General features: G+C 37.9%; 1 protein-coding gene across 11 annotated transcripts in view; it reads left to right on the forward strand.

The window, feature by feature from the left end:
- The first annotated feature begins 1,200 nt into the window (after positions 1-1,200).
- The window catches only part of lrp1aa (low density lipoprotein receptor-related protein 1Aa), a 222,310-nt gene continuing 201,889 nt past the window's right edge, over positions 1,201-21,621 (forward strand). For 8 of the 11 annotated variants that reach the window (XM_087272952.1, XM_087272954.1, XM_087272953.1 and 5 more), the window contains exon 1: positions 11,053-11,479. In XM_087272952.1, the coding sequence (XP_087129078.1) occupies positions 11,380-11,479 (100 nt within the window). In that variant the 5' untranslated portion in view covers positions 11,053-11,379. Of the gene's footprint in view, positions 1,504-11,052; positions 11,480-21,621 lie in introns of those variants that run through there. The other 3 variants (XM_087272960.1, XM_087272961.1, XM_087272962.1) reach the window with 2 other exon arrangements.

The raw sequence follows: 21,621 nt of genomic DNA on the forward strand, positions 1-21,621 counted from the left end.
CTTTTGGATCCGCTCTTTATGCTTTTCTTCTGAACATTACTCCGGATGGTAACACTAATCAGTCACCTGAACTGGTGTGATCAGTATGTCGGTCTGCAGCTTTAGTTGTGTGTGAATGCACTCATCACACAGCTAAACTGGAGTCAGAACTGAGTCCTGATTAAGAGAATGAACCTAAACACAGCTACAAATCTACAAAACAGATGAAGAAGAAAACATCAAGCTGTTTAATGAGTGCAGAACTCATCCCAACTGGAATGCAGAAACTCCTAAACTCCTCCACAATGATCTGAGAAAATGATGTCCAATAAATAATTAAATAAAAATCTGATTCTGATGATCCTTTGTTTGAAAACATTTGGAAATGATTTATTTTAATGATGCATCTGATTTGAGTCCTATTCATGATGCTTTAGCAGTACATAGCTGTTTTATAAATTGGTAAATAATCCTTTTGTTAGCCAGAACATCTCCAGCATCTAAATCAGGGATGCCCAAAACCAAACTTGATTGAGGGCCAAAGGTAAAAATATCAAGCTGTAATACAAAGTTACCATGAATAATTTCCTAGTTTATTTTAAAATAAATAAAAAACATAACTCTAATCATGTTAACTAATCCATTATATATATATATATATATATATATATATATATATATATATATATATATATATATATATATATATATATATATATATACACACAACAGTTCTGTCTGGTTCTCAAATCTGATTGGCTGAAAGCTGTGCTATATTCTACAATATCAGAACTCCTACAGGCTCTTTACCCTTTGTGTATTACTCCGCCCACATACAGCCAGCAAAAAGCAGACACTACAGATCTACAGTTTAAAGATGTTTTTAACTGTTTTAACAGCTGTTTAACTGTCAGCTTATGATTTGAATCCAATGCGGAAGAAAGTAGTTCCTCATACAAACCTATTGTTATTATTTTATAACAAACCTATTATAATGGAAACAAAAATTCAATGTATAACACTATGGAGTTTATTGCTGAATACACTGGTCAAGCAGCATTGGGCTCACAATCCACAGTCATTTACAAGTCATCAATCATCGCCCTAAAAATGACCCAATCACAATTTATACAGGCACTAAAACATTTTATAACATGCTTTTTATGCATATTAGAAAAAAGATGGTTGTTATATTGCCTTTGAAGCGAGATTGTGGCACTCGCGATCGGTGAGGCGTCTCGTCTCACTGACGTCATACACAGCGTCCGTTCACCTGATGGCCAAACACCGCGCTTTTATTTTGTTAATTCATTCATTTTCCTTATTAATCAGGGGTCGCCAGCTTTTCTATGACATATAATTATTTTATCTTCACTGTTCAGTATAACTTTGTTAAAACTATGATATTTGGTACTAATAAATCGATGATAATTTGGGTTTAATGTGTGCCCTGACATCATCACATTACACATGGGAGTGAAATGCAAGATTTACACATTCATCTCCACTCCGAAGAGGCATAAGGTATGTTATATCACATATTTTGTAAATTTATCATGTTTATTGTTAAATGTGAAGCGTATGTTGTTTCAACAAACAGACCCGCTGAATTGTGTCAATCACTGAGCTCAACCGTCATCTGTCGATATGGCGGTGTTTTCTTTGACTGTAGCTTTAAAATAAAACGCGATACATCTTTATCACTTTCTTTAGTCAAGTTTAATCATGAGTTTATATTTGTGAGGATATTTCCAGGCAAAAGCTACTGCTTTCACTTAGCATTTTTCTTAAATATCTGCAAATAAATGGTATAAATTTGTCTTAATATGGTAAGAAATATAGGTACGAGAGCTTTACCTTTTCAAACGCTTCACATTTGTACTGTACTGTAATGGTTCATATTTACCTCACAAACGTTTGAGTTCCTAAAGAGTTCAGAAGTGTACCTCTTGAATTTGTTTAAGTACAAATATGTACCATTGTTTTACTAAAAAATCATTACTGGAGCTATATCAAATTGGTTGATAACGAACCAAAGAAACACTTTGCGACATTAACTGCTGAAGAACCATTTGTGTGTTTATTATGATTTAATCTGGCTGTAATGTGTGCTTTACCTTGTTTGTCCACTGGGTGGCAGCGTCCTATAATCTACATGATCTCACAAAAAACACTACACCAGTTTACTTTTATTTATTTGCTAATTACAATAACAACATTTGCGACTCACTTTAAATGTAGTCTATCTATCTATCTATCTATCTATCTATCTATCTATCTATCTATCTATCTATCTATCTATCTATCTATCTATCTATCTATCTATCTATCTATCTATCTATCTATCTATCTACTCACCCACCCACCCAACTATCCATCCATCCATCCATCCCTCCATCCATATATCTTTTATTCTTGAGTTGCTTTTCATTAGGTGGAAATTCATAGATAGCGCAGTGCTTTGTCGACTGCCACAATGATGCTGATTTATTTATTTTATTAGCCCACGTGTTTTTTAAAGGGTCATTAACACTGAACCGACTTCAAAAGGCACTTCCTCACTTTCTGTTGCATCTCGTCGACCCGTTATCCTGTTTGGACAAGGACTCACAAAAGGTCAACTCAGGGAGACAGGTTGCACTTTCCAAAACCAACAACTCCAAGAGAGTTTAAAGTTGTTGAGACAAAGAGCGTGTTGTTCACTTCCCTATGCCTGAAACATCTCACGGTTTGTAGTCGAATCGGGGCGATGGAACATGTTGTACTCAAAACATGACATTTTTGCAGCGTGATTAAAAAAACACAACAAATGGCCAAAGTTCTGATGATTGCTGCTACACTGAAGAAAATGAATGGTTGCAAAGTATCTTTATGGTCTGAATTTAAGCAAACAAATTAAATTGATTAATGTTCAACTTAATAAGTTTGTTTAAATTCAGCCCATATAAATTGTTTACAACCATTTACCTTAAAAATAATGAGTAAATCCGATAAATCATCTTTGAATAATTTTTGTCAGTGTACATATAGCATCATTGGGGCGGCACAGTGGCTCAGTGGTTAGCACTGTGGCCTCACATCCTAGAGCAGGGGTTTTCAAACTTTTTTTTATCAAGTACCACCTCTAAAAAAATTATCTCCAAGTACCACCATAAAGAGCAGTATTGAAATACAGTAGCGTAGTAGACCAATTTAAGCTACAGCTCTTTACAGTTTAAAAACAAGGCAGATTAATTACTATTATTAAGAATATTAATTATTGTCAGCCACTTTAAACATTATAAATAGTCTGAACGGTAACACTGTACTGTGCTTATATGTAAAAAAACAAACAAACTAAAAACGTCAACATTTAAATTAAAAAGTGCTTTTAAAAGTAAAAAAATGAGGATAATGTTCTTAAAAAGTAAAAAGAAAAGTGCTGTACTTAAATGTAAAGTATTAACATATAGTAGAAAATTCATCAACACCTGGAAATGTTGCCTGGACCTCAGAAATATAGGCTGTATGTCATCATATTCATATACAAATCATCTTTGATCAGTTTTGAAATATATGTAGCGTGTACATATGACATATTTGATTCCTCTGCGTACCACTAGAAGGAACCACTAATGGTACACATACCACAGTTTGAGAACCACTGTCCTAGAGCACATTTGCACAGAGTTTTTTTTAAAGAATTAGCTATGTTAACTGTTAGTAATGGACTATGTTTTTTAAAACTGGGAATGGTACGTAAAATGATCAATAATAATGTGGTTCCTAGTTATTTGGTGAACAATTTTCAAATGGTGAAGCAACAGTATTCATACAGTACTAGGGGTTGGGATTTTAATATTTGTTTATTTAAATTTCGAAGTCTAGTGGGTATGTTAAAGGATCAAGGAAATAAAAGTATGAATGGACGGTATGATCAAGGAAATAAAAGACTGCAGGAGGTTTAAAAGATGGTTGTTTGACGAGGATAATTAGTTTGCATGGTGGATGAGGATGTTTTGTTTGATATGTTTATGTTACTTGATTGTGAATAGGGTTGCAGCTGGAAGGGTATCCGCTGCGTAAAATATATGCTGGATAAGATTCCGCTGTGGTGACCCCTAATTAATAGAGGGACTAAGCCGTAAAGAAAAACGAATGATTGTATTTGTGAATGATTTTGTTTAGGGCTGCACGATTATTCGAAAAAAGATCACGATCTTGATTTGACTCTACGCACAATCTTAATTTAGCTTTTTCTATGATTCAGCTAATTATATTTTCAAGGTCAGGAGAGAAGCAAGTCACTCGCACTGATCTCCACAGCAACATTGACACCTTCGAATGGCGTTAAAAGTGTCACATATTGTATTTATAAACTATAATTCACCCAAATATGTAATTTCTGTCTTCGTGTAATATGTATTCGCGGCCGAGAAATCACACGTGAGCTGACTGCCAGCTGTTTGTTTACTTCTGAGAACCAGTGTTGCAAGATGTAGCTGAATGGGAGGGGCTTAGGCCACAAGTAGGTTGTTAGATGTCCAAGTGGGAGGGACTTATACCACAAGAGACCTTCAGGTGGGAGTGGCTTATGACAAGTAGTTTGGGAGGTGTCCAAGTGGAAGGGCTGTATGATTGGCATGTGTCCAAGTGGTTGGGACTAATGCTTCAAGTAGGCTGTCAGATCTCCATGTGGGAGGGACTTAAGATGCAAATAGTTTGAGGTAAGGACTGAAGCTCCAAGAACACATTTGGCCACAAAAAAACTACTTTGTTCGCCAATGTCTTCTATTCCCGCCTCATGTCAGGGTGCACATTTACTACAGAATTAGATGAATTGGCTTTATGGGGCATCATTGTGTCATATCATCCATTGTAGGCACACACCCTGACTTGATGCGAAAGATAAAGGTTAACAAAGTTGAACCTCAGAAGTCACTTGTCATTTTTTGACAATGTTTTTTAATCTTTTTCTGGATCTTGTCTGGATGTCTTGGGACCCCTGCTGTCTATAGAGGATAAAGGAGCTCTTGGATTACATCTAAAATACCTTAATTTCTTTTCTGAAGATGAACGAAGGCCTCAGGGAATTGAAACAACACGAAGCTCTAGTAATTAATAACAGAATGTTTATTTTTGGGTGAGCTAACCCTTTAACAGGGTCATGTCCTACATAAATAGCTGCAGCATATACATAAAGAATAAATAGAGCTGGTCCAGCAGTAATGCCCCAGGAGAAATCCCAGCACTGGATCCACTTGTTGACTAAACCAGGATGTAAATAGACACCCCTTCAAAGAAATGAGCAGTCGGCCCGTCTCGTACAGGAGATCCTTGCATTCAGCATTATCAGGGCAAGTGCCCCATTCATGGCCGAAATCAGGTCAATAAAAAAAGAAGAGAGAGAGAGAGAGATATTGTCCTATCTAGAACAAATAAGTTATCACACTAAAGGAAAGCACACAGACTGGCCTTGAGCATCCATTCACAGGGACGATGGGGGAGACAGAACCAACCACAGGGGACTCGGTGTTGTGCTGGAAGCAAAGAAGTGCAGTCCACCTCTGCTGTGTCCAAATTCAGCCAAATTAGACTGACAACCCAGAGGTGCATCTTCCTCTTGCTGTACCTCACACTGTGCACCAAATGATAGGCTGGTCTACGGTTCAACCTACCTGGGAGATGAGAGGCTTATAGCAACAAAATCTTATTTTCTGTCCACAGCAGAATGACAGCAGGAGAATGAAGAACAGATCAGGCTTCGAAATCAGAGATTTTGGCAGGAAGATTTGATTAGTCTCATGGAAGTTGCCCAGGAAGTATTTTTTGTGCTTAAAAGATGTCTAATAGACATCTGATTATAGATGTCATTGCTAAAACAGGGCTATGTTTGGGTGAAAATCTAATAGACTCCTAGCAATAGTCCAAAAATAGTTCATTTTAGACGTCTTTTAAATTTTCACCCAAATTTAGCTCTGTTTAAACCAAGACGTCTATGCTTAGATGTATATTAGATGTCTATTAAACGTCTAATAGACATCTAAACACAGACATTTTGGCTAAAACAAGACTAAACTTGGGTTATTCATGTAAATATAATAGACATCTAACAAAAGCCCAAAAATAGACTAAAGTTATTAATGAATGTGAATTCTGTCTAATCGGTCTATTTTATGACTAGTCTATTTTTGGGCTATTGTTAGATGTCTATTAGATTAACCTAAATGTAGCCTTGTTTTAGACAAGATGTCTGTGTATAGATGTCTATAAGATGTCTTTTAAACATAAAGATGATTGGTGGGCTCAGCAAGCATTTTTGGTCTTTAAAAGACATCAATCAGACATCTAATAGACATCTAATGGACGTCTTGGGTAAACAGAACCAAATATGGGTGAAAATATAATAGACTTCTAACAATAGTCCAAAAATACTCCATTTTAGACATAATTAAACTATTAAATCTTCGCCCAAATTTAGCTCTGTTTAAACCAAGACGTTTATGCTTAGATGTTAATTAGAGGTCTATTAAACATCTGATAGACATCTAAACACAGACATCTTGGCTAAAACAAGACTAAACTTGGGTTGTTAGTGATAATATAATAGACATGTAGCAACATCCCCAAAAATAGACTAAAGTTATCAAATACATGCGAATGAATGACTACACATCTATCTATTCTAACACGTCTTTCTAATCTGTATATTTGATGACCAGTCTATTTTGGGCTATTGTTAGACGTCTATTAGATTGGCACAAATTTAGCCCTGTATTATAAACATCAAGTTGCTTGTTGGGCCCAGAAAGCATTTTTTATGTTCAAAAGATGTCAAATAGACATCTAATAGACATCTAAACATGGGCTTCTTGGCTAAAACAGGGCTATATTTGGAAGAAAAAATAATTCGACATCTACAACAATCCAAAAATCGACTAAAGTCATTGAATACATGGAAATAAATGGTTTCACATCTGATGTCTGTGTAATCTGACTATTTGATGACCAGTCTGGGCTATTATTAGATGTCTATTAGATTAGCCCAAACTTAGCCTTGTTATAGCCCAGATGTCTGTGTTTAGAAGTTTATTAGACGTCTTTTAAATATAAAGTTGCTTGGTCAGTGGTTAAGGTCAGCTAGAAATGGTGTTTGGTTGCAAACTACCATCACTGGGGTTGGTTAGGATGATTTTTAGGTGAGAAAGAGGGGCTGATGCATACAGGGAATTCACAGAATTATATATCTTTTTTAGAGCCCTAAAACTATATTGGCGACCTTGAGCTGTATTAAATCCTCAACAATCATGCTTCTCTTTGATGTACAGACAAATAACAAGAACACTTTGCTTTCATTTGTTTTTCTTTCTTTCTTTATTTATTATCTTGCTTCAAACCTGTTTAAGTTTCTTTCTTCTGTTGAACACAAAGGAAAATATATTTCAGATTGTTGTAAAAAGCAGCCCTTGACTTCCATAGTATTTCTTGTTTCTGCTATGGAGGCTGCTTTTTACAATGTAAATTAGTTGACTTCCTTTGGCTTTTAAAAACAACAAAACTCATTGTTCTTTAAAGAGATAAAAAAGGAAGATTTACTTACTATTTACTCACCCTTGAATTAGGTTATTTCTTCTGTTGACCTATATAAACTCTATAAACTATAATAACTATATTCAGTACTCTTCACTGTAAAGTATTTCACTCAAATAAACCTCTCACATTTGTTGGAATTCACAGCACATCATTTCTCTGCATGATTATTTATTAATAGTGTTCTGTCTACACATTGATGCACTGTGAAAAATACATTATGAGGCATTTCAAGGCAGCCAAAAAAACTCGCTGACACCCACACTCTAGGTGCTGAATGTTATGATCTAAACATCAAGAATAGCTATTTGGTGACTGAAATGAATATAATGAAATTTAAATAAATTATTCTGCATCTCCATGGGAATTGTTGTGGATTCTGCAAATTTTCTAGGTAAAACGGAGCCTATTTTGCTCCTTTTTGCATGTATCTGATGTCCCTAGAGTGTGCATGTATAGTTTCAGCTCAAAATACCACACAAATAATGCTTTCTAACTCCTTTAAACTGAACCTTTTAGGCTTTGTTTCTAATTGTGTTGTTTTGGTGACTGTCGCTTTAAATTCAAATGAGATTGTGCTCTTTTCAAAAGAGGGCGGAGCTACAAATGCCTGTGTGTCAGCATAGTGGCAGATTCAAAAACAAGACTGCCGTCCTATGCTAATCAGGGGGAGACGGGCACTAGTGGGTGGGGCTTTTCCTCTCTGATGACACGTACAAAGGGAGAATGTCTATCAAAGTGTTTCTGCAGACAAGTCTGATTATAAACAATAGATTTAATTCATGTTTAACATTAGAAGCTGGATATATTCACAGACTGTTCCCACACAGCTGGGTTTAAACCCCTTATAAAAGTGATTTTTTTGCATTATAGGTGCCCTTTAAGCTAATCTAAACCGCCTTGTGGTAAAATATTCACTCATCATAGGAAAGATCTTTTATTCCAGTGTAATTATGCAACGCGTAATTTGAATTATGGATTAATCACCTGTGAGAAATCAATGTGTAAATTCCTTCCTAATAGCACAGTGAATAGTGCTCATACAGGCTTTCTCAGAGAATATTTTCCCCTTCTGCAGTGTCCTTCAGCATTATAGATCTCTTCTTCTCTGTCTGTTGGTGTGGTGGACTGAAAGTTGTTATTTACTTGCTCAGTTGGTCACAGTGAGAGTCTTGGATAAACTCATTTAGTTACACAACAGGATTTGAGCTGAGCTCCAAGTGCATGGTAAGCAGTTCTGCCTTTATGGAGAAAAGAAATAATTGTCCCAAATGTTGCCAGCTAAGAGTTTCCTTTTTGTTCCGGATTCATTCAGAGCTGTTTGTGAGCCCTGAGCAGAATAAAGGCTGTTTCTCAACCCTTGCACATGTTTATCCCAGTGTTTACTTGCGTATTACTGTACCCGTGGGTTTGGTTTAGATGTTTTTCCCCCAAAGACTGCACGGGAGAAACTCTTTAACCAGATATGACTTGCATGTCATTTTCAAACCCCCTTAAAAACATGTTTACATGTACATTTAATGATGAATTAAAAGGAATTACAGTGTTTAGGACTGGACTTAAGTTGAGAATTAAACAACATGCTAATGTTATGTTTATAAGTTTCACATACAACATCTGTATGTTATAAAAGAGTTACATTAAATGTTTAACCACACAAATTTCGATTATGTGGTTCTTATGAATATTATTTTAACCAACGAGAATAGCAATGGCTACAAAAAAACTACTTTAAATAATTATTCCTTTGTTTAAAACGAGGTATTTCAATATAAGTTCGTGTTTGCGTGTTAGAATTCAGAATCCACGTCGTCTAAAAAACTCAGTTTTGGCAATAATAAATCTGTAAAACATCTCTGGTGTCGTATTTCTCGGCGTCGGCTCAACGCAGGCGGCGCTGATTGGATGGATTCTTCTCTCGACATCTCACCAGCCAATAGCGAAGCTCCGCGCTTATCAATCGGTTTACTCGTGGATGGAGCTTTCCTCCCGACGTCACACAGCAGCCAGCAGAGCTCATGTTGGGAAGTTCGACTCATTCTAGCGAGTCGGTTCTTTCGAAGAAGCTGCTTCATTTGATCAGTGCATCGGTTCGTTTACATCCTCACGTGTTTCTATTACATTCTTCTAGAAAACACACAGCTCCGGAATGAAATGAAGAGAATTGAATTCATTAAGTGTGTGTTTGAGGAAGATCTGTTTGTTTTATTCTATGTTTGATTTAAAAATATTGTGCATTTTTATTAAAATATGACAGTGTTAGTCTGAAAAACACACCTTTGTTTAATCGATTTGAAAAGCAAGCTTATTCCATCACTTATTTTTTACTTTTCTACATTTTAAACATTTTTGTTTATTCTATAGTGAATATAAGTGAGTTTGAATGCAAAGAAAATATGAATTAGTAAAAAAAATAAAGAACCAGTGGTGTACAAAATAAAACTAAAATTTTAAGCTACTCAAACACATAAATCGTGAACCCAGATAAACAGAAATGTCAAGTGGTCTCTTTTTTCCATAGGCTATTTGTTTTATACAATTCATTTATGAAGTTAATTTATTGAATTAATTTTTTAATTTACTTTTGTGAAGTCTAAGAGGACGATGCAGAGGCGCAGTGAGTAGCACGATCGCCTCAGCAAGAAGGTCGCTGGTTAAAAAAATAAAGGTTAATCAATCATTGAGTTTTATCTTTTCAAAATATAAAACATTACATGAATATATTCATTATATAGCCTATAAACTAGTTTGAATGCAAATCCTGAATTATGAAAAGTATAAATATATATAAACAAAAACAAGTTTAAAAATAAGTTTAAGCTACTCAAACATAGGCCTATACATCCAGATAATCAAAAATACTAGGCTATTTGTTAATAAAATTCATTTGTGAAGTTCATTTTGAGTCATCGTCCAAAAGATATAATGTTAACTATTGTAATACATAACGTAAACAAGCCATCAGCAAGAGGATAATTCAGATGAATGTTAAAATGCTTCAATATTACATCTTGCAATATTATTATTAATGTGAATTGGTACAATTACAACCACAGGGTAAGACAAATCAATTAAAATAGCACAGAAATATACGCAAAAACAAACATAATATTGCCAGGTTACCAATAATAATAATAATATTCAATATTAATCTTACAAACAACATTTGCATGCCCTGAACTATTTTTTAATATAGATTTAATCAGGGGAATATAGAGTTATAAATAAAGTAAAAGGGAATTAATGACAAAAATAAAAGCATATTAATCATCTATCTATCTATCTATCTATCTATCTATCTATCTATCTATCTATCTATCTATCTATCTATCTATCTATCTATCTATCTATCTATCTATCTATCTATCTATCTATCTATCTATCTATCTATCTAATCTCCCATGAACTGTTACCAACGATTCCTATAGCGAATCGGTTCGCGCGAAGTGAACTGATTCACGAGTCGAACATCACTAGTAGAGGATTGGACCACACATTTCGCCCAATCCGTGTTACCAGCAGCAACAGAGAGAATCGGGGTTTGCATTCATAGGTGTGATCGGCTCGGAGCGGAGCTGGCGCTGGCTGTCATCCGCAACAAAGCATCGGTCTGAGCGCCTTTTTGATGCCGAGGATCAGACCCGGATCATCCATAGATCGAGCTATGCATTCAAGGAATAGGTGAATCGTGCGTGCCAGGAGAAACCGTTTGCGCCAGAGTGCGCATTTGGAGAGGCGCATCAGACTGCAGCTTCAGGGATCATCGGACCTTGCTTTTTTTGTTTCTGGCCTTTTTATAAACATATTTCTCTCTGTGTGTCCTGTTGAAATATGATGTTGCGCTCCACGGCTTGCAGGCTGCTTGTCGGATTGTTCTTTTTGGGGGTTTTGTACAGTTTGGAGGTGGTTCTTCCTGCAAGGGCAATAGATGGTGAGTGTATGAAGATGTTTTTATATATTTTTAATATTATGGCATGCTGTTTATCATCATGCATTCATAATTCAGCAGCTGTTGCCGTGCATTTATTCAATGTATATGTACCACCAGCGAATATGAACCAATGAGACATAAAGGTTGTGTGTGTGAGGTATAATAATGGGTTAGATAACGGTTTGAAGTAGCCATCCGCATAACACACATCCATCCCAGGAGTGCTGATGTACACGGATAATCAGTGGCTGAACAATGACAGCGGCGCACATGAGCAGAATACATGCAACTTTTCACATCAGTTCTTTTGCGTGTGAAATCAAACCACGAGTCATAATGGCAATCTGGAAATGGGAATATATGGACGTGAGCTCGCAGCTAATTAATAGGGTTGTCATTTTCGACGAGGTCTAGTTGGGAATTAATGAAGGAGATTGTTTGTTTGCTTGCGCTGAATGTGAATTACTCTCTGCGTGCATCTGCAAGGCCCTTCCAGCAGTATTTATTTTTTATTAAAGGAAGGAAAGGAGAGAATCTTTTCAACTGATACCTATGATGATTTGAGCATCTCTTCGAAAGCTTTGCAATGTGTTTGTTGCGCTTGTTTTATTTTATTTTACATGCACAGAGTCAGTATTCTTAAAAGTTATGTAGGCAGACAAATAAGATTTAAGCATTGTAATACATTTGAAATATATCACCTACAAGTGTGTCTGCCATTTTGCCGTAGTGTTCATTCTGCTGTTAAAGCTGCACTTAAAAAAAAAGTGTATATATATATATATATAACCTTTGCTGTTTGTACTACTTATTTACAATGAGCTGAATGTGCTTTGGGGGACAACTTAATTGTTTTATGTTCAATCCACTTACATTTGTAAACACTAATAAGTAAACTTAATGCCTTCATGTTGTCCCAACACAAATCAATTGTGTGGAAGTGAGGATTATTTTACAGTGTGATCTAAGTATCCTATTTTATGTGTGTGTTATACATGCAACAAGTCATCTACTTTGAGAAATGCGCAGGCTGGAAACACTACACACTTGTTTACTCAACTCCACACACACGTAGAGCACAGGCTTGCTTTTATATCACGCCTGGTACAAATGCCTTTTCAGGATGTCAAAATAAGACTTTTACTTGAAGGGCTGTTCATAAGACCTTTATAAACATGATATGACACATGTCATGAATGTGAGTGCTTATAACAAGTGTTATTTCGTCTCAGTTGCTCATTCATTTTCTTGTCGGCTTAGTCTCTTTATTAATCTGGGGTCACCACAGCGGAATGAACTGCCATTTATCCAGCATATGTTTTACGCAGCGGACGCCCTTCCAGCTGCAATCCATCACTGGGAAACTCATTTGCTCATGTAAATGCAAATATGACATTGCTTGTTATGACAACTTGATAAACAAACATATCACAACCTGTTCTTGTCATTACCAAGACAACAAAACTTGTCATAAACCTGTCATAAACATGATTGTCGTGAAGCCATTATAAACATCTTTATTTAAATTCTTATTGGAAATACTTTTTTGAAGGAGTGTTTATAAGACCTTTATAATCATGATGTGACATTTTATGAACGTGAATGAGATTTTATGCATGCTTATGAATACTGTTATTACTTGTCGTTCACTCAGTTATGTCATTTTAAATGCAATGCTGACATTGTTATGACAACTTGACATTACCAAACAAAACTTGTCATAAACCTGTCATAAACACTACAGTGGTGCAAGCTGAATTTGTCATTAAATGTCATTAAATATTAATGACGCTCTTAAAAATGATTTGACAGAGTAACAACGCTTTTTTAATGAGACATTTTAGTGACCAATACAGTTTATAACACTGAAAAACATTCATAACAATTAAAACGCCTCATGACAATCATGTTTATGACAGGTTTATGACAAGTTTTGTTGTTTTGGTAACGTCTAGTTGTCATGGCAAAGACTAAAACAGCTTGTGATGTGTTTAAGTCAAGTTGTCATAACAACAAATGTCATCTTTGCATTTAAAATGACATAACTGAGCGAATGACACTTAATAACAGTCATCATAAGTATTCATGAAATTTCATTCACATTCATAACTTGTCACATCATGATTATAAAGGTCTTATAAACGCCCCTTATTACCAATAAGAATTTAAATGAACACATTTATAATGGCTTTACGACAATCATGTTTATGACAGGTTTATGACAAGTCTTGTTGTCTTGGTAACGTCAAGGCATAAAAAAGACAAAAACAGTTTGTGGTGTGTTTATGTAAAGTCGTCATAACAACAATGTAAATTTTACATTTAAAATGACATAACTGAGTGAATGACACTTAATAACAGTCGTCATAAGCATGCATAAAATCTCATTCACATTCATAACATGTCACATCATGATTATAAAGGTTTCATACCAGTCTTATGAACACCCCTTTATGTAAAGTATTACCAATAAGAATTTAAATTAACGCATCTATAATGCCTCATGACAATCATGTTTATGACAGGTTTATGACAATTTATGTTACGTCAAGTCGTGACAAAGACAAAAACAGGTTGTGATGTATTTGGTTATGTCAAGTCGTCATAACAACGTCATCTTTGCATTCAAAATGATATAACAGCGTGAACAACACTTAATAACAGTCGTCATAAGCATGCATAAAATCTCATTCACATATATGACTCGTCACATCATGATTATAAAGGTCTTATGACAGTCTTATGAACACACACACACACACACGCTTATTTATTTACATCACATTTTTGTTAGGAATGGAGTAAACGGTGCTTCAATTCTTTTTAACTCGACATAAAACTTTGGCTTTCTGAAACTGGCTCTGTTTTAGTTCCTTTGTTTAAGCAGACTCCAGCACGCAGTTATAATTACTATGATAACAACACATCATTTTCCCACAATGGCTGTTACCGCAGTACAAAATATGCATTCTGAGCGAGCTGAAAGGCTTGATGTTCAGCGCTGTGATTGGCTGAGCTCCTCAATGCTGTTAATTAAGGGGGCTCTATCAGAGAATTACACAGAAGGTTTGCTGTTGTCGCCGGGGTCTTATGAGGTGACACACACTGCCGCTTTAAACACACTCTTTTTGCACAAAATAAATTAAAACACCAACACGTCTTGCCAGAATGTTTTGCAGTGTGTGTCGTAAGAGGACAGGAACGTTTCATGATTTGATTAATAGTGAGAGCGATCTGATGAACACTTCTCAGTGTGTTTGCTTGGCTGTGGTCCAGAATATGTCAAGATCATCATACTGATAAAGGCTGTAATTATTAATTTTGAGCTGATAAAAAAGTTAAATTAGTTTCACTCGGGTGGAGTTTGGAGTGTTTAATGGCAAACGTTTTAAATTCTTGTTGTAAAACGCAAGTTATTTTGACAATTTAAAATGATAATTATTTTATTAGATCCAGTGAGGGAAGTAAGATTTTCTGTCTTTGTTTTCCACTGAAGGCTGAACCATCACAAATATCTGTCTATGTCTGTCCATCCATCCATACAACCATCCATCCATCCATCAATTCATCGATCCATTCTTCCTTTTTTCTTTCTTTCCTTCCTTCCTTTCTTCCATCCACCCATCTATAGTATCTGTCTATCCATAGTATTTATCCGTCCATCCATCCATCCATCCATTCATCCATCCATCCATCCATCCATCCATCCATCCATCCATCCATCCATCCATCCATCCATCCATCCATCCATCCATCCATCCATTTATTCATCCATTCTTCCTTCCTTCATTCCTTCCTTTCTTCTATCCACCCATATATATAGTATCTGTTTATCCATGGTATCCATCCATCTATCCATTTATCTATCCATCCATCAATCCGTCCATCTATCCATCCATCCATCCTTCCTTCCTTCCATCCACCCATCTATAGTATCTGTCTATCCATAGTGTTTGTCCATCCATCCATCCATCCATCCATCCATCCATCCATCCATCCATCCATCCATCCATCCATCCATCCATTTATTCATCCATTCTTCCTTCCTTTCCTCCATTCACCCATATATAGTATCTGTTTATCCATCTATCCATCTATCCGTCCATCTATCCATTCATCCATCCATCCTTTCTTCCATCCACCCATCTATAGTATCTGTCTATCCGTAGTGTTTGTCCATCCATCCATCCATCCATCCTTCCTTCCTTCCTTTCTTCCATCCACCCATATATAGTATCTGTTTATCCATCCATCCATCCATCCATCCATTTGTCCATCCATCCATCCATCGATCCATCCATCCATCCATCCATCCATCCATCCATCCATCTATCCTTCCTTCCTTCCTTCCTTCCTTCCTTCCTTCCTTCCTTCCTTCTTTCCACCCATCTATAGTATTTTTCTATCCATAGTACTTGTCAATCCATCCATCCATCCTTTCTTTCTTCCAACCGCTCATCTATAGTATCTGTCTATCTGTAGAATTTTATCCATCCATCCATCCATCCATCCATCCATCCATCCATCCATCCATCCATCCATCCATCCATCCATCCATCTATCCGTCCATTCATTCATCCATCCATCCATCCATCCATCCATCCATCCATCCATCCATCCATCCATCCATCCATCCATCCATCCATCCATCCATCCATCCATCCATCCATCCATCCATCCATCTATCTTTCCACCCATCTATAGTATCTATCTACCCACAGTATTTGTCCATCCATCCATCCATCCATCCATCCATCCATCCATCTATCTTTCCACCCATCTATAGTATCTATCTACCCACAGTATTTGTCCATCCATCCATCCATCCATCCATCCATCCATCCATCCATCCATCCATCCATTCATAGATAAATAAGTATTTTGGAAAAAGCCGCAGTGTGGTTTTCTGAGTGTACTGGCTAGATAAAAACATGCTTGACAGTCGTGCCGGGCTGCACAAACTTCCTCATGATGCTGTTTGTGTTCAGCCAGCGTCTTTATGTGTCTGACAGGTAACCTGCCCCCTAAGGGTTTGACATTTCAGGATTTTGAGCTGATCAGAAGCTCTTAAAGAGATATGAAATACTGTACAGAAGTCTTATGATGGGATCAATTGTTGTTGTTTCGATTAATTAATGAAACTTTAATCACAATATACAGTATTATCGTGATTTTAACCCAATAAGCTGCAAAAAAGATCACTTTAACATATATAATAAAAATATAGAATACTGGTCTATTAGTTGATGTATTTACTAACAGTAACTAAGCATGAATAAACTTGTAGAGCATTTATTAATCATAGTTTAGCATTTCCTAATGCTTTATTATCATCCAAAGTTGTGCTTGCTATTGACGGATAAACATGAATTAAGATTATTTATCTTACGATATTTAACAATATTGATGTTGTGTTGTCTAAAACTGAATGGTAACATCTGGCAAAATGCAATAAAAGCTATAAATGACTGCGCTGAGAGTATACGGCGTGTGTTCCCCACCCCCAGCCCCTCTCACGTCTCCTTCACTCGACTGTGAAACACATCTGGAGCCGCAGAAAGGTCATTTGTTTGCAAGAATGCGTAAGGAGAGGGTGGATATTCTCCCAAACACTCTCTACACGCTAATCGCACACTTAGACTTGACGTGTTTGTTTGAGTAAAGAGTTTGTTGGAGAAACTGGCGTCAACACTTGCACAAAGCTGAGTTATCAACTACACTGTTAATGATTTTTGTTAATTACACAGTATTTAACTGTAATGTGAACTGCGTTTTGCGACTTGGTGGATGGGTGGTTAGCACTGTCACCTCACAGCAAGAAGTCCCGGCTGGGCCAGTTGGTGTCTCCCGGTGTTGCCATCGGTTTTCGCCGGGTGCTCCGGTTTCCCCCACAGTCCAAACACATGCGCTATAGGGGAATTGATCAACTAAATTGGCCGTAGTGTATGAGTGTGTGTGTGTGAATGAGTGTGTATGGGTGTTTCCCAGTACTGGGTTGTAGCTGGAAGGGCATTCGCTGTGTAAAACATATGCTGGATAAGTTGGTTTCTGTATTTTAAAGTTGCATTGTGTGCTTATAGTGTGTTTTTGATCCTACTATGGATGTCAATGGCTACAGGTTTCCAACATTCTTCAGAATATCTTCTTTTGGGTTCTACAGGAGAACTATCCACCATAATGCAAATTAACAGATGTTGATATTTGCATTCGGCTCCACAGATTTCCAGCTTCTTTTATTGTATGAGAGAGTAAACTCACTCAGTGACCTACCTGGTACATGCATTTATGATATAAAAGACTCAAATTTGAGTCTATTAAAGGTGCCCTGAAGTGCTTTGAAATGTGCATTTTTATTCGATGTTTGACGTAATCTCATCTGAAACATAAAAAGAGGGTGGGACATAGTGTAGCTCCTCCCCTTTTCAATAAACAGCCAATAGCGTTTTGTTTTCATTACTGCCCTACCAGTGAGAGTGGTTGAGCTCAAGCGCACCAACTAAACAGCCAATGACAAGAAGAGGGCGGGGCCTGTCATATACTGGGGAGCATTTGATTGGTTAAGATTTGATGAGAAGCTGAAGTATGAGGCGACAAACTTCAGGTTTTACATGTTTATATCAGTTTTATATCTTGTAAACAAGAATTTTGTCACTGTTTTTGAGCACACTAGCCACACTGAAAATGACATCTAAAAAAACCTTTTATGGGACCTTTAAACAGAAAGAAAGAAGCAAGCTAAAATGGCATTGGTGCTGTAATGTAAATACAGTATTTTTGTGGTAATTGATTCACAGTAAGTTACTGGTGAACTGCTGCCTGTATGTCACTGTAGATCCTGCAGGAAATTGTTATCAGTGTTTTATAGATGTGTTGAGCTGAAGGAAGATGACAGGAGAAAGAGCGAGCTGCTGTTTATCCGTCTGCCCCCCTTTCATCATGTACTTAAATGATCTTAACTGGATAATTTGGGGGACTTTGTTCTAAAGGGTTTAACCAAACATGGAAAATCTGTGGTAATTCACTCACAGTGGATTGTTTCTCCACAGAATCTTAAAGGAACAGTCCACCCCTGCTGAAAAATCCAGCTTAAACCAGCCTAGGATGGTTGGCTGGTTTTAGCTGGTCGACCAATCTGGTTTTAGAGGGTTTTTTCCAGCCTTTTCCAGCTTGGTCTTAGCTGGTCAGGCTGGTAAGTGACCAGCTAAAACCATCTAAAAACCAGCTTGACCATCCTGGTTTAAGCGGGACATATAGCTGGTTTTAGCTGGTCATCTCCCTGCCTGACCAGCTAAAACCAGGCTGGAAATGGCTGGAAACCAGCCTGGAAGTGGCCAAAACCCCTCTAAAACCAGCCTGGTTGACCAGCTAAAACCAGCCAATCATCCTAGGCTGGTTTAAGCTGGATTTTGAAGCAGGGACTTCTTTTGGAAATAGGCTCATTTTACAGCTACCCTAGAGTCAAACTCTGATGAAGGATCTGGCGAGAGCACTTTTAGCTTAGCTTAGCGTAAATCATTGAATCGGATTAGACCATTAGCATCATGATCAAAAAAATCAGAAAAGTGCATGGACTGTGGGAGAGGAAACCCACACAAACACGGGTAGAACATGCAAACTCCACACAGAAAGCCGGGACTCGAATCAGCGACCTTCTTGCTGTGAGGCCACGGTGCTAGTCACTGAGGCACCGTGCCCTTTTTGTAGAACTACAGTTGTGAAATGTGCTTAGGCTGGTTTGCTGGTCTTATCTGGTTTTAGCTGGTCTCCAAGCTTAGGCCAAACCCATGTTAAGCTGCTTAGCCAGTTTATTTCGCTGTGCGACCAGCTGAAAAGTGGCCAATATTCCCCTAAAACAACCGAGGGACAAACTAAGGCCCCTCCATTAAACAGGCATTGATCTGGGAAGAGTTTTACCCAGTGATTCGCAAGCTCTAGCGTAAACTGGAATGTAAAGTGCACACTAGAGGCTTTGTAAGTACATTAAGCCAAGTTTTCTGGTGCAACACTTAGTTATTTGTAACTTAATGTTGCTTTATGTCTGCGACACGTTGGCTCAGTGCTTAGCACTGTGGCCTCATAGCAAGAAGATCGCTGGTTCTAGCCAGGTCAGTTGGTGTTTCTGTGTGGAGTTTGCATGTTCTCCCGATGTCGGCGTGGGTTTCCCCAACAGTCCAAACCCATGCACTTAAAAAAATTTGCCATTGTGTGTGTGTGCGTGGATAAGAGTGTATGGGTGTTTCCCAGTACTGGGTTGCAGCTGGAAGGGCATCCGCTGTGTATAACATATGCTGGATAAGTTGGCGGTTCATTTCACTGTGGTGACCCCTGATCAATAAAGGGACTAAGCTGAAGGAAAATGAGTGAATGAATGTTCGTTTATGCCACAACTAGGCCACAACTTTGCCACAGCGGAATGAACCGCCAACTATTCCAGCATACGTTTCATGCAGTAACCAGCCGCAACCAAATTCCCCTATAGCGATTGTGTTTGGATTGTGTCGGAAACCGAAGCACCCGGAGGAAACCCACGCCAACACTGAGAGAGCATGCAAACTCCACACAGAAATGCAGACTGACCCAGCTGGGACTCGAAGCAGCGACCTTCTTGCTGTGAGGCGACAGTGCTAACCACTGAGCCACCGTGCCACCCATCATCTATCCAGGAAGGCTGGAAGACCAACAGAGAGCGACAAGCCAGTTCAGACCGATTTAAGACGTTTTTACGCCTTACAAAACCTACTGCTCGATGACCATCTGATCCCACAGACAGGTTAGTGAGGGTGCAGAGTGTTTTACCAGTGTTCATGACAACAGAGCTGTTCTTGGAGCTCGCGGGGCTGGAAACACTGAGCTCACAGAGTCATAGCTGTCACATTACTCAGGCATTCGCTCCACCGCCAGCGTCTCAGACCGAGGAAAACAGCTCTGGAGAAACGCTCCTGTGGAGGTGTTGGAGATGGGATTGTTGATGGAGGCAGACCCGGTGCTAGAGCGGAGCCCTGTGCCCACCATAGTGTTCTAGAAAGTGACCCCAAGTAGTTAGTATCCCCAAAATGTATGATATTAATGTATTTTACTGTGAATAAATGGATTAAAGAGGAGCTATTATGCACAAATCACATTTATAAGGAGTTTAAACACAGCGGTGTGTCAGCAGTGTGTGAATATATCCAGCTTCTAATGGTCAACATAAATTAATTCCATTATTTATAATCAGACTTGATCAAAACAGTCTGCAGAAACACTTTGATTGACATTCTCCCTTTGTACGTGTCATCAGACGGGGAAAGCCCCGCCCACTAATGACCATCTCTTTCTCATTAGCATAATCAGCAGCTCTGAGTGAGAAGCAGCCGTCTGTCCATCAGCAATTAGATAACATTGTGAATCTTCTGTTTGTAGATCCGCCCTCTTTTAAAAAGGGGCGTGCCACTAGACCTGGCCCTCTTCTTTATAAACATGGCCTACACACAAACATAGGCAGAAATGCAGTAGTGTCTGGATTTCCATGTCTCAGACTTGCAATGTCAGACACGGTGCACTCAATGGAGCTAGTGGTGTCACTGTTAGGGGTACACGTGCACATTAAGCTCACCTTGCAACTGCATCCAGACCCATAAATGCGTTTAATCCCTGGCACTGTGTCAGGTTGTAGGTCGGGATGCGAGACAGCGTGTGAGTCAATGTCTTCTTCTGAGGTTGGAGTCGCTCTGTTGGCTCCTGACGGGGGGCATCGATTCCTCAAAGCAGCAGTGATTGGAAAGAGCAAACACACAGCAGTCGCTTTGGTAACATCCACTTCACAGCCGCTGATTGGTCTTTCCCGGCTGATTGCGTGGAGTTTCAGCAATTTCCCACCTAATTGAAGCTGATAACACTGCATCTTTGATTTCATCAGCACGTTTGAAATGGCCCGAAGGCTGCGATGTACAGTGGAGACATCTTACAAATTGTTGCTGATTTCCTCAATTACATGATAAAAATTGTAAATATAATGATTGAAGGCTTTGTTTTGATGAGTGATTCATTAAATGATTTGTTCAAATCGAGTGTGTTATGAATTAATTATCAAATCACTGTCTTTAACACAGATTAATTGAGTTAAAGTTACTGTTCTACGTTCTGCTCCAGCTTCAGACTGT

This window comes from Danio rerio, chromosome 11, assembly GCF_052040795.2.
Source record: "Danio rerio strain M-AB ecotype USA chromosome 11, GRCz13ab, whole genome shotgun sequence".
Classification (NCBI taxonomy): Eukaryota; Metazoa; Chordata; class Actinopteri; order Cypriniformes; family Danionidae; genus Danio; species Danio rerio.